Genomic DNA, 13879 nt, shown 5'->3' with positions numbered 1-13879 from the left:
GGTTTCCTTCTCACAAATTGTTAGAAATAATGTACTCAGACTTGGTCAATTCAATATTCCATTTAATAGTCATAACTATGTCTCTTATCCATCTATTGTAAACATGGTGTATTTTACCACAGTAGTTGTCTTATGGTACATAATCATACGTGCAATGCAGAAATTCAAACATAAGTTAAAAAAGGACAAAGACACTGCTGGATTTGTTGATTACATCACACCAAGGGGAACTCAGTTCTTTGGTCCAGTGGCCCACCTTTTGTGGTGTGCTGCTGTAATGTGGTGGTCCCTGTAGGAAGTGCCATGGATCATCTGCCCCCCTCTGCCCCCATTTCACCCTTTACTGTGGCCTCTCCTGCCCCTGTCACAGTAGTTGGTCCCGTGTTTAGCAATTTCTTAAATTTTGAATTACTTCTCACCCGCTGACTTGGTTTCTTCTTGTTTTTGACCGTCTATCACCCCCTCATCGCGAGACAGCTCACAATCTCTCCCTGATGCAGGCTCAGCCTTTTCCACTTCTGTTTTCACTGCATCCTCTTCAGGTTTCACACTTTCTTCTTGCATTTCTTTACTTATCACTTCGCTGTTGACCAGAGCTGGTTTATCCTTTTCATTCTCACTCTCCTTCCCACCAATGGCAACTTTCTTACTCTCATCCATCGCAGCTTTCTCGCTCTTTTGAACCATCTCACGCTCCTTATCTGATGCTGAGAAAGAGAAATCACAATAATCACAAATACATGCATACATGCAAACATACATTATATACTAACAGAACTTTAAATGTACCTGTAGGCTCTACGCTGGATCTTTCCTCAGGAGATGCCTGTAAATCACTATCTTGGCCTGCACCCTCATTAGAGGGTGCTGGACTTGTCAAATGGTGAGTAGTAGCACTTGAGTTATCAGTAGTAGGCAGGTCAGAGATAGTAGTGCTGATGTTGTCAGTGTAAGGTTGGTCTGAGTCAGTCAGGAGTGGAGAGCTAATTGCAGCTGCAGCTGCTGAACTGGGAGTGGAAGTGGTATCTGCTCTGTTCAAACTGCTGGTGGTTGTAGTGGTGTCTGTAGGGTTTGTTTCACTGGAGGAGGTGGAGGGAGCAGAGATGTCAGCAGGGCTCTGGGTGGTGGGGTGAGTAATGGTAGAAGTAGAGCTAGAGTCCATGTGGTCAGTGGATCTTGGGCTTGTGGTGGAAGAGGTGGAAGTGGTGGGAGGAAGGGCAGAAGAGGCCAGGGAGGAGGAAGATGTAATGGCAGTGTCAGGTGTAATGGGATCAGTTGAGTTAGGGGGTGGGGATGCTGTTTTAATGACGGATGAAACTAAACTTACAGAGCTAGCAGAAGAGACTGGAGTGGAATCATCACTAGCTTCAGTAGCTGAACTGGTAGTAGTAGTAGTAGACATATCTGATATGTTGGCAGAGGGAAAAGAAGCTGTGGTGGTGATAGAGATAGCTGCATCACCAGCACCAGCAGCAGGAGTAGCATCAACTGAGAGAATACAATTTGGCTCTGGAAAAGTCGATTTAGTTGACAGATTTGTTGAAGTGGTGGAAGCCAGGCTTTCATTGTTGGGAGTAGAAACAGTTTCTGAGGTGGTAATGGAAGGCGTAGTTATTGTTGTGGAGTTGGAAGTGACAGAGAGGCTTGGAGTGATGGACTCAGAGGAAGTGGGAGGGGCTGTGACAGTGGTGGAGGGCTCTGTGGGTGTAGTGGTGCTTGTAAGGATGGGTAGGGTGGGTAGTTCAGCAGTATCAGCATTAGCTTTAAGGACAGAGGGTTTGATGTCGAGCTCTGTAACATTTGTGGGTGTTGTAGCTGCTTCGGTAGCGTTAACAGAGTCGGTGCATATATCTGTGTCAGAGGGCGGTACAGTACTTGAGGGGGAAATCGTAAAATTGGTTGCGTCAGGGACTGAGTTTGAGATTGTCAGTGCAGTAGGAGTTGTGGTAGCAGTGAGGGCAGGAGCAGCAGGGGTAGACGGAGCTGCAGTTGGACTCAGTTTAGTGGCCGTGTTTGTCTCCCCTTCCTGTATTTGGGCTAGCTCGTTCTCAGGTGTGTTGCGGCCAGATGTTGTCAGGGGTAGACCTGGCTTGAGAACTGGCTTTGGAAGCAAAGCGGGTTTCCCAGCTGCCTCGTGTGCTGACACACTTGGGCGAATTTGATGCCTTGTATCTAAAAAAAAAATAATAAAGTGCTAATTATTCGGCTTATCATACGTGAGTGAGTGAATCTGTGTTTGTGTGGGTGTATGTTTGTTTTTTTTACCTGACGACGCAGACATCGTTCGAGGTTTTGTGAAAGTAGGTGGTGGCTCAGGTTTGCTGTCAATGATAGTACCTGAGGCACAAAGATCATTTCCATCTTATTTTATCAGAGGACTTAATTAACTATCCTATAATGGATCGAGAACAGTAGAATCAGCACAAAGATATCAAATCCTTTTAACAGCTAACTGATCCTTATTAAAAAGTTTTTCCTTTTACACATCCCTCAAGTGTTAAGATTATTTTTACGTCATTAACAATAAACTGGACCAAGGAAGTTTGATCTTAAACATACCTTCAGATTCAGCTTTTTTCATCTCTCCCTCCTGATTCTACAAGAATAAAGCAGGTATTTAAACATATTTAAAGACCCCCACAGTAAACATATCTAAATTCAGACATCCACATTTACACACTTGCGTCTCTCCTGGCTGAGCTTTGGAAACCCCAATACGTTGAAGCATGAGATGGAGTTTCTGTTCAAAGCTATGTTGGCCTTCGAATTGTTTCTGAAATCAACAACAGCAGAGTGATGAGTGCTTTTAAAACTGAACTATATATATATATATATATATATATATGACTTAAACTCTACTGACACTCACCTTTGCAGTGTTTCTCGCATTAGTAGTCCCTGCTGAGGCTGATCCAGACAGCAAAATGAGAGACTGGGACTTCCCCTCTCTGAGAGCTCGGCGGGGAGGCACCGCTTCACCCCTCAGCGGTGGAGCACCAGAAACAGGTGTCTCCTGAACAGCCGACTCTCCAGTAACAGCACTGGGAGGCTCTTTCGCTTTCTCCTTTTCATTTTCCCTGTCACGTTCCTTTACTCGATCCTTATCTTTTTCTTTCTCTGCTCTGGCGACTTCCCTGAGCGGGCGGATGAAATCAGCGATGGAGGCCTTTTTGGGACGCCCCTCTTGGCATGTTTCTGACTTCAGACCGCGTCTCTTTTTGAGTGTAAAGAAATCACCAAGCTTCCTCCTGAGTGTTTTTGTCGGGGGTGGACAAGGGACAGAGCTGGCAGGGGCCACTTCGTGTACTGTGATAGATTCCTCATCTTGCTTTTTCCTATATAAATGATCATAATACCACATCAATGTAGACATTCAAGGCTTCGATCAGTTGAAATATCAATTAACTATGAATGATGCCAATGTGGCAGCTGGTGATACTCACAGTGTTTCAGTAGGAAGCACTCTCTTAGTAAAGAACTCTTCAACTCCTTCATCCACCCGCCCCATGAACTCAAGGACTTCATTCTCACTCTCAATTATTGTCTCCTAATTATCACACACATACAGAAAAGACATTTTACAGCAAAGATCAAACAAATGTTGAAGAGCAACTTGCATCATATGAAACTTTACATTACATAACTATAACCTCTGAAAAACCCACACACTCTGGCACTAGTGTTTCACTCTCTGCCTCTATAGGTGTATTTTAGTTTGAATCTCTCATCCAGTCATGCTACAAACCAGCCTCCTGGGAGTCAGTTGCTCAGTAACGTACAATAGGGGGGCGTCACTGGTTTTTACATGCAGAATGAAAGCAGGATAACTCATTTTGCCAATGTAGGTAATCTGATATTGAAAATGCAGCTATACAGTGTTGCATCATCGTGATCATATTAACATCTGTGCCCACAAGTAGCAATCAAAGCCAGAAGGTTGACTGCAGAGCACAAATTTAGCAGAAGTCACCGTTACATGATATCCTGTCAGGGGAATTGCTTGAATTTTGTCTCCCTGGCCATTGGCTCCAAGGGAGTGACTATATGTCTACAGCCTAACAGCTCTGTGACAACATGATCAGCTCAGTGGAAAATGGAGATGATCACACACACTCTTTTGACACAACCCCATGAAAAAATGAAAAACGCCACTAGCTTTTTCCAGAGAGAGCACGGAAGACATTCAGTCAAATACCAAGTGTGGGTTCTTCAAGCAGCCGGTGACCGGTACAATGGGACTGCCTTATTCAAGCAGGGACCAGGCATCTTTTACAGCACTCCCCCCTCCGTCCTTCCCTTCCCCCTGCCTCTCCCCTCTGTACCCTATTACATCTCTCCTCTTTCCCTCCCTTCCATTTTCTCTCCTCACACACACACACACACACACACACACCACCTTTCCCTCACACTCCATTTTTACAAAAACCTCTCTGATCCTCCTTCACAATACCTGCGGTCTGCTGGGACGGTAGTTCAGTTTTTGTCGGTGAGGTCTCGGTCTGCTCTGGGTGTAGTGCCTGAGCGCTGGTCCGCCCAATGGAAGCTCCATTGGGGAGACACGGCACGCTGTTGCCGTGGAGCTCTGTTGCCGTGGCTCTGTTGCTGAGGCACGGTTGCTAAGAGCACGAGCACCAGCAGTATGTAATGCCTCCACTGTGGTGGGAGGGACCAGGATGGCTAGACTGACAGATTTGACAACAGAGCCTCGCCTTTCTCTGCCCCCTCCCCTCCAAGAGGAGAACCATGAGAAAAAAATGGTGATAAAATAAGAAGAAGCAGAGACAGATTGAGAGAGGAATAAAGTGACCACACTCACATTTGTTTCATCCATGCATCCTAGCCTGTGACAGGTGCATAAATATGAATATAGAGCAACGGAAATAGGTGAAATGAACAAAATGTTCTGTTGGTTATGTAACAAATTAATAATTTATTTTATATGCGGAAAAGATGCTCTGAAATGCTGTAATTGATTAGCTGATCTGGTAGACATTTATCACTAATAGAGTGAACAATTACACATTATTCTTGTAAATGTCAGAATGAGATGTCTCAACAATATGAGGGGAGTCTGTCTTAAATAGTCCTGAGAGGGTTGTTAGAGATCTTAATAATGAGCTGTAAGACTTGCTCAGAAACCATAAAATAAGACAGAAGCACATGCCCACAAGCACCAATTTCTATGTACCTTAATAATAACCACTCTGATTTCCCTGAGGGCATGTGCAGCAAGTTTCACAGGAATTGTGTTTCCTGGTTTCGATAAACAATATTCAGATTTTGCCTGGTGTAAACATTTTCTTTTATTCCTAGTTTGAAACACTCTGATTGAAATGTATCATTTACACTGTCCTCATAGAAAAACATTTATTCAACATTGATTTTGATAAACTAGCCAAACTCACGCAATTTCCTCAGTGGGGAAATATGTAAATACTTGTTTTCTAAGTATTTACATATTTGTCTGTTTGCTTCCTCTTTACGCGGTCTCTCAGCCCTAACATAACGACCCAGAAATAACTTGTTTTCCTCTTACGAACCCATGTCAGATTTTCCATGTGGAATAATATGACATCAGCTATTTTAGTGTGAGGGTGTAGATGTAATAGACCTACAGTAGGTTATAATTTACAAGTAAAATTAAAGTTTCTCAAGTGGAATCACACTGGTGGCACAGTTTTTTGGCAAAGCCTATGCCTGTAAATGTGCTTGCGTATCATTGTGAATTTTGTTTTTGTTGTAGACCAAGATGACAAGAGATACAGTTTTACAGTTTTACTTGAGGAGTTTCACTGAACAAACTCACTCTGGCCAGACTTGAATCAAGGATGTTGTAGTTTATGTTCAGTGCTACTTCTGATACGGGCACACTATGGCAGGAGTTTTGTAGCATCTCTCAAATAAACAAATAGTGTGGAGAGCTATGGGCGGAAAAATGTGCTGCACTGAATGTCTTTTTTTGTGGTTATGTTGTGGTGTATGTATTTGTGTATGTATGTACATGAGTCTTTGTACATACTGTGGCGATACATTTCCTTGTAATGTTGCATATTCCAAATATAAACATTTTACTGTGTTAACATGCAAATTGGGGGTCAGGAAGCGCCATAGAAAACCTGTAAAACACTACACAGATCAGGGGATTAATATGGGGCACAGCAGCCCTACCTCGCAGCAGTTTTAACTGGTCGTGGTGATGATTTTTAAATGCTGGTTGGTGGAGTCCCCTGCTCTCTCTCTCTCTCTCTGTCCTCTTTCCTGTCATATTAAATAAAGACTAAAAACCCACTATCACTAATATGGCTTATTGTTTAGATGTAAAAATCCACACTGTGGCACGACTAGATGAAACCCCTTGAGGGTGGCACACACTCACGACTATCTGTGTGGTTGTGAGGCCCGCCCTACACCTACAACGGTCATACCGCCACCCTGTGACTGACTCTATGAACTGCTTTCATTCACAAACAACACTTGTGACATCGACTAGAGGTTGTTGTGCGCCTGCTAGTCACTCTTGGACAAAAACTAGCTGTAACTCTCTTTTTGAGATTATAATTAATAACCTCTCGGTCGTATCGATAATCGTCGTCATGGTTCCGGACGCCACGCCCACGGCTGGATTCAAATCTGGCGCCCATCACGCGCAGCCTCAGCCCGGCCACGCCCCTTCACTCCCTCGGGCGCTGTGTCTGCGCAGCCGCGTTAGCTCTTATGGGCCGCCATTTTGTGTTAGGCCCAGTCTTCTAAAGCGGGAGAAAATTGTTAGTCCGGCGCTCAACACGTCCGGACGGTCACAGCGGGACTGAGCAGAGCCACCGCACACGCTGAGCCTCCAAGTGAATATAACGAGGGGAAGAAGCAGCCGGGAGTAAGTGAAGCCGGTACTTTACCTCCAAACACGGAAACGTTTTTGTAGGAGCCGTCGCCGGCCTCTAGGTGTCACGGTAGGGCTTACCGGCCAGGCGGCTGGCGGGGGGTGTTTGTCTCCCTCTATCGTTGTCCAAAATGCACTAAATCCGTCTATAAACTGTAACTCCCGGTCTCAGTTGAGCGTTTTGGTGCTTTCTGGCTGATATTTTGCGGTATCTGCACAGGGATGGTTGTGTTTATGAGTATTTCTGTTTTAAGTTAGTTCAGGCCTGTCGTCCATCTTATCGTGCCCTTTGTTTCCTGTTTTCAGACGTACTCGCGCCTCCCGAGTTAACTAACCAACTAACACGAGTTGATGTTAAGTAGTTTGTCCCGTTTTTAACAATGGATCACTGTTAGACCGACGGGCCGTGAACTAGTAATTATATTATATGTCATATTATAAAGTTAGCCTCGTTGAAGCAGGCGAGCGAGTGACTGAATCATTGATTGATTGATCGTGTGACTCATGTAAAGACAAACAGACGCAGCTCATCAGTGTCTGATTAACACAGATCAAACATTTTTCTGAAGTTTATCTCACTTGTACTGCACTAACACACTGCGAGATAACTTCGTCCCAACATATTGTTCTCTTGACTTGTACACAAGTTTACAAAGTGCTCCATATGTCCCATAATCTACTTTACTTCAGTGAGCTTTCTACTTGTTTTGTGGGATATTTTTACATAAAACTCGATCTAAAGGTCATTGTACACGTGGTGTATATTCATCTTAGTGCATTATAAGGCAGATTATAATGCTCCCTGTGGTAAACAAGTCTCCATATGGTACGCAACAGATCAAATACAATTAACTATTCATCAGTACAACTAGCAGTCACCTGTTTGAAGCTCCCAAATATGTGCACAGGTAAATATTCAACAGCTCACATTGCAAGAACTTGTAGCTGAGTTGTCTCTCTCTCTCTTTTTTTTTTTTTTTTTTTTTTTTTTTTTATGTTTTGAACGGAAACACTAATTGTAAGCAATGCTGACGTAATTAATTAAATTACACTAACCACTAGCCCTTTTTTTGTAATTTGAACTGGCAAAGGTTCAGGTCATCAAAATGACAAACTGTTTTTAAAATATCCACTGCTGCTAGTACAACCACCCCTTGTTTGAGTTTGTAACATTTAGACAAACTGTCCTCGTTACGCTGGATAGTAACTTCAAATAGAAGATGGTCCGTGCGTTGCCCACAACACCGTCTCTGGGAATTCACATTGCTGTTTGAGAGAGTGTCCCAAACGTCCGGAGGGGGAAAACAAATTCATGTGGCCTGATACCACATGGGTAAATGTGGAAAACCTGCAAGATTTAGAAATTAATTAATTGGTTGGAGCTTTAGGGGTAAACCTGGTAGAGTGGAATCACTGCTACATGTGTTTCTTCTTCTTTTTTCATTAATTGGTCGAATAATTGTGGTTTTAAGTCTAGTTCTCTTGCCAAGTGATACTAGAAAGGGTAAATATACTTCAGTCTCAATTTAGTTTTAACGAGCCACGTGATTCTGAATTTTAATTAAACGGGTTCCTGTGTGTACAGATCATCATTCATGTATTTCTGTTTTTCAAAACGATAAATCTTATCAGTTTTTGATAACCGTCTTCTCTATTAAGGGTGTTTGTTTGCCCATCACCATGGAGGGTGAGGTTGTTTCCATGGAGACCTCTCAGGCTGATGGAAAGGGCTTGCCAGAAGGCGAAGTCTTGATACAAGGGGCAGCCATGGCTCCACAGGGAGAGGTTGCTGGTAACATGGAGATGATGGTGATGGACGCGCTCGATCCAACTCTGCTGCAAATGAAGACAGAAGTGCTGGAGGGCGGTGGCACTGTGACTGTCACTGGTGGAGATGAGGGTCAGATCATCACGCTCCAGGTTCGTAGAGAATGCAGGTTAAGATAACATTGGATTACCGGTAATTGTAAAGCGATTTTTGTCATTCAGTGGAGTTGAAAATTTTCTTCGTTCATATAGGTGGTGAATATGGAGGAACAGGCCGGAGCTGCATTAGGTCTTGGTCAACTTCAGCTGGTGCAGGTGCCTGTCACAACAACCACTGTAGAGGGACTTCAGGCTACTTATGTTGACGCCTCAGCAGCTAACAAGGACGCAGAGCCAGTTATCTGTCACACTCTTCCCTTGCCGGAGGGTTTCCAGGTGAGAAATGGCTTGTGGCTGCAGTGTAACACGACATCATTGTTGTCTTTTGTTGAAGTTTTGTCACAATTAATGACGATCAATCACAATTAATTTCTTTTCTCTTTTTTTGAGGTGGTAAAAGTGGGCGCCAATGGTGAAGTAGAAACTGTAGAGCAGGAGGAGCTCCAGGCAGCGCACGATGAACTTCAAGGGACAAGAGATGAAGAAGAAGAGGAGGAGGATGATGGAGAAGCAACAGCTGAAGTAGAGCTTCCTGTGCCTGCACAAGAAGACCCAGAATGGTCCAAAGATCCAGACTACCAGCCCATCACCTCTGTCCGTAAAGGAAAGAAAGGAAAGAAGAGCCGCCTGAGATACGGAGATGGAGATCGTGACATGGATGTTTCTGTGTACGACTTTGAAGAAGAGCAGCAAGAGGGGCTGCTGTCAGAGGTCAATGCTGAGAAGGTTGTAGGCAACATGAAGCCACCAAAGCCCACCAAGATCAAGAAGAAAGGTTAGCCTTAAGCACTCCTAGATCCTAAACATGGTGGTGAAAGACATGTTTGAAATTGTGGTTTGTTTATAAGACGTTGTGTATTTGCAGTGGTTTAAATTATCTTTTTGTGTCCAGGTGTAAAGAAGACTTTCCAGTGTGAGCTGTGTAGCTACACCTGTCCAAGGCGCTCCAACCTGGACCGACACATGAAGAGCCACACAGACGAGAGACCACATAAATGTCACTTGTGTGGACGGGCCTTCCGAACAGTCACGCTGTTGAGAAACCACCTCAACACACACACAGGTACTGCAAAAAGTGTTATTCCTTCAACTTACTTGCATCTGCTTTAAGAGAAGGCATGTATTGAATGGTTTAATATTAATCATGGCTGTGTTTATTCATTCTCACTTCCCTCTTCCTCTTTAGGCACTCGGCCACATAAATGCACAGATTGTGACATGGCATTTGTGACCAGCGGTGAGTTGGTGCGTCACCGTCGCTACAAACACACACACGAGAAGCCCTTCAAGTGCTCCATGTGCGACTATTGCAGTGTGGAGGTGCGTAATCACATGTTAATAATCTGTAATGCTCAATATATCTCCTGCCCACCCTGTGATAATGTTTTATCTTAATGTTTCTCTTTCTCCCCTCCAGGTGAGTAAGCTGAAAAGGCACATCCGCTCTCATACAGGGGAGCGACCCTTCCAGTGCAGTCTGTGCAGCTATGCTAGCAGAGACACTTACAAGCTGAAGAGACACATGAGGACACATTCAGGTAACAAACTAAATCTTTCAGCCAATAGATGGTGCGAGTATATCTTCCTTTCATGAACACATGCCTCACTCAATATGTCTCTCTATGTTGCAGGTGAAAAGCCGTACGAGTGCTACATCTGCCATGCCCGTTTCACGCAGAGCGGCACCATGAAGATGCATATTCTGCAGAAACACACGGAGAACGTGGCTAAGTTCCATTGCCCACACTGTGATACTGTCATCGCACGCAAGAGTGACCTCGGTTAGTTATGTGTTGCTGTATTTGCATACAAGTAGATGGCATTAAAGTGATCAGATGTAACAGAATAGGTGCTGAGATCGCTGGCATTTAGAGCCTGAGATTGTATCAAATCTTTAGAACAGTCGTCTTTATCGATACATGAAGCCAAGGTGACATTTGTTAAGCCAATTTCCACTGTTTTGTTTTTCCCCCAGGCGTTCACTTGCGGAAGCAGCACTCGTTTATTGAGAAGGGAAAGAAATGCCGTTACTGTGATGCTGTGTTTCATGAGCGATACGCTCTCATCCAACACCAGAAGACTCACAAGAACGAGAAACGATTCAAGTGTGAACAGTGTGACTACTGCTGCAGACAGGTGTGTGTCAAGTGGAATATAAAAGATTGTCAGTGGTGTTTAATGGGTTTGTTTTCATGCTAAATGGCTATTTTTGTCTGACATAGGAGCGCCACATGATCATGCACAAGCGCACACACACTGGGGAGAAGCCGTTCGCCTGCAGCCAGTGTGAGAAAACATTCCGGCAGAAGCAGCTTCTGGACATGCACTTCAAGCGCTACCACGATCCCAACTTTGTCCCTACTGCCTTCGTCTGCAACAAGTGTAGCAAGACCTTCACCCGCAGGGTAGGACTGAACTTGAGATGTAGAAAACACATGCCTCAGTCTTTGTTTTGTTTGCTGAGACATGTTGCTGAATTGTGATGTTTGTTTGTGCTCAACAGAACACCATGTTGCGTCATAGTGAGAACTGCACAGGCGAAGTTACTGAAGAAGAAAATGGAACTCCCACACCCAAAAAGGGTCGTCCCAGGGGCAGGAAGAGGAAGATGCAGACCAGAAGGGATGAAGATGATGATGAGGACGACACAGGTATTTTAATACATTTTGTAGCAGCCCCTTAATTTGTCACTCGACTATGCAATGGTGTTATTAAATAGGCCAAAAAAACACATTTAACCTAGTGATAAAATGTTGTGAAGTTAAAGCAATTTGGTCTTTCTAACATGTAGAGCAGGATATTGTTTTAGCCCACAGGAATCTTCAGTCCTAATGACATACAGTTTTGGCTAATAAAAGTCATATAAAAATGTGGACAATGAGTATAGGATTAGGCAGTCCAATAGTTTTTGTTTGTTTTTTAAAGGCAACACAACTATATTTTTGTCAGCAAGATCATTCATATCTGCTTGATGTTCTTACTTGATTATACAGAGGCTGAGCTGGATGAGCTGGAGGAGGAAGAGGGCTTAAGTGAGATTGAAGTGGAACAGGCCCCACCAGTCGTCCCTATCCCAGCTCCTGTGGAACCACCAGTCAAGAGGAAACGTGGACGACCCCCAAAGAGCAAACTAGACAGTAAGTGACTCTACCTATACTTTAGGGGAATCTTTTCGCATTGTTTCCAAGCCACGCCTGGTGAGAAACACTGACGGTTTAGCTGCCATCAATCTTTTTGGTGAGGAAAGCACATTCATGTCTTCTATAAGCAGAATCTGACCTGAAACTCTCTTTAACAGCGGCCGCTATCATCCGTGTGGAGGACGAGGCCACTGGAGAGGTGGATGACATAATCGTGAAGAAGGAGGTTGGAGCTGAACAAGATGACCAGGACGAGGCAGCCGTGGAGCAGGTGGTGGTTGGTGGGGGGAAGTCGACCATTCAGATGGAGGAGTTACCCCAGGAAGAGGGCACAGCACCGCTGTCTGAGGCCCCGCCTAACGGAGACCTGACCCCCGAGATGATCCTCAGCATGATGGACCGGTGATGGATGTGACGGTGGAAGCTGTAATCACACACATCACATCTTCATTTTTAATTGTTGGAATATAGGGGTGCATCCTAAAAAAAGAAACAAATATCACTGTAATTTAAGATTTGCCTTTTTAATCATGTACTGATAAAGACTTGGATGAAAAAGATTTTTAATAAGGTTTTGCCTACCAAAAATGACATTTCAGTACATTGGAGTTTGGGGTGGCTGTAATTGACAGCAGTATCTTAAACCTTCTCAGTGTGTTTGGTGTCTTGTAGCCCAGTTATGTGGTAGAAAGCAGCTACGCTACATTATTACATGACTAAATATCTTCTGGCTAATCCTCCAAATATGTTTTTAACATGATGAACGACTCTGCTAAATCAAAACTGCATGAAATTTTTTTTCCTTTTTTTTTTATAAAGGATCTGGGTTCTTCATCTCTTCTTTTTCAAGTTATGTTTTACTTGTTATACAGCCGTGTGTCGTTGCTTTACATTTGTAGGTTAATGGTAGGGAACGTCTTTCTTTCCAATCAGTGATCTCCTCACTGAAGAGTGCCACGTACCTCTCAGTTTGGACAGAAAACTGCTACAGCAGGCAAAATGTTGGAAAATCACAAGAAACAAAGGGGCCACTTTCTGGGAGGGGATACTGCCATTAATCACAGCCACTTCAAGATTTAAAAAAAAATAATATTTTGAATATTTTTATTTTTTGGTTTCTTCTTCTGTGGTTAGTAAATCCCCTTTTTAAGCCTGTTTTTCAAAGCGTAATAGACTTGCTTATTTTATGCTCTTTTCTTGCTACTGTAACACCTAGATGATGTGTATGTACTAAACATTGTCACTGATATGTTAAAGGAAAGGATGTTTTTTGCTCCCATGCATAGCCATTCCACTTTGGGTTGATGTTTTCTTTTTTTTTTTTGTACCATTTGGCAATGCTACGTAGCAGCTTGAATGATATTTTAATAAGTGTGGCGGACGAGACCGGATGTATGACTGTACAACCAATAAAGAAAAGTAGACATTGAGACTGATGTTTTAGGTTTATGCAGCTGTAATAATCTCGATCTTGGATATTTAAAATCAGTCTGGTTTGGCTGAGAATTTGACACGTTAGTGGTACACTTAGCATTTAAAAAGGAAAAAAAAAATGATGGCTTGAATTGTTTTATCAATTAGCTGAGAAACACCTGAATGCTAACAGAAATGTCCGTGTATTTTGCTTGCAAATATATTTTATTAAATGGACAACTTGATATTAAGATCTTCACTCATTTGTATGTCTAAAGAGCATGTATCGACTGACGACGCATTAGTGAGTTGTACACAATGTGTGACAACCTTTTGACACTCGTGTCCTGTTTTGATGACATTTATTCTCATGCGCTTTAACTAACTAAACTGTTCACCTGATGAATGCGAGTCAGCTGTATCAAACATATGCAAAGTACCAACAAGACCCCAGTCTCCTCATGCACTCTTTTTACATTTGCAAAAGGTTCTTTCACATAACTTAGTTTTGATGCATGTTAGA

At 43.3% G+C, this 13879-nt stretch overlaps 2 protein-coding genes across 3 annotated transcripts; one reads left to right on the top strand and one right to left on the bottom strand.

Moving 5' to 3' along the window:
- Positions 1–45: 45 nt before the first annotated feature.
- Positions 46–12192, bottom strand: LOC104930384 (flocculation protein FLO11). Its single transcript, XM_027281637.1, has 8 exons — positions 12083–12192; positions 3444–3547; positions 2870–3335; positions 2681–2773; positions 2560–2596; positions 2266–2337; positions 790–2172; positions 46–707 (listed from the first exon to the last, which is right to left on the bottom strand). The coding sequence occupies exons 2-8, from the start codon at positions 3506–3508 to the stop codon at positions 409–411; spliced, it is 2415 nt and encodes an 804-aa protein (XP_027137438.1). The 5' UTR covers positions 3509–3547; positions 12083–12192; the 3' UTR covers positions 46–408.
- On the top strand, positions 6707–13607 carry LOC104930375 (transcriptional repressor CTCF). 2 transcript variants are annotated; one of them, XM_010745147.3, is made up of 13 exons: positions 6707–6871; positions 8537–8797; positions 8897–9079; positions 9194–9578; positions 9696–9866; positions 9990–10123; positions 10221–10341; positions 10435–10584; positions 10779–10939; positions 11026–11208; positions 11307–11454; positions 11797–11940; positions 12102–13607. In XM_010745147.3, exons 2-13 carry the CDS (start codon positions 8558–8560, stop codon positions 12347–12349), a joined length of 2268 nt encoding a protein of 755 aa, XP_010743449.1. In that variant the 5' UTR covers positions 6707–6871; positions 8537–8557; the 3' UTR covers positions 12350–13607. The 2 variants fall into 2 exon arrangements, with proteins under 2 accessions (XP_010743449.1, XP_027137439.1); XM_027281638.1 differs by having other exon boundaries at positions 6710–6884.
- The last annotated feature ends 272 nt before the right edge of the window (positions 13608–13879 follow it).

This window comes from Larimichthys crocea, chromosome VIII (genome assembly GCF_000972845.2).
Source record: "Larimichthys crocea isolate SSNF chromosome VIII, L_crocea_2.0, whole genome shotgun sequence".
Lineage (NCBI taxonomy): Eukaryota > Metazoa > Chordata > Actinopteri > Sciaenidae > Larimichthys > Larimichthys crocea.
The sequence above is the reverse complement of the archived record's forward strand: the minus strand, read 5'-3'. Positions and strand labels throughout refer to the sequence as shown.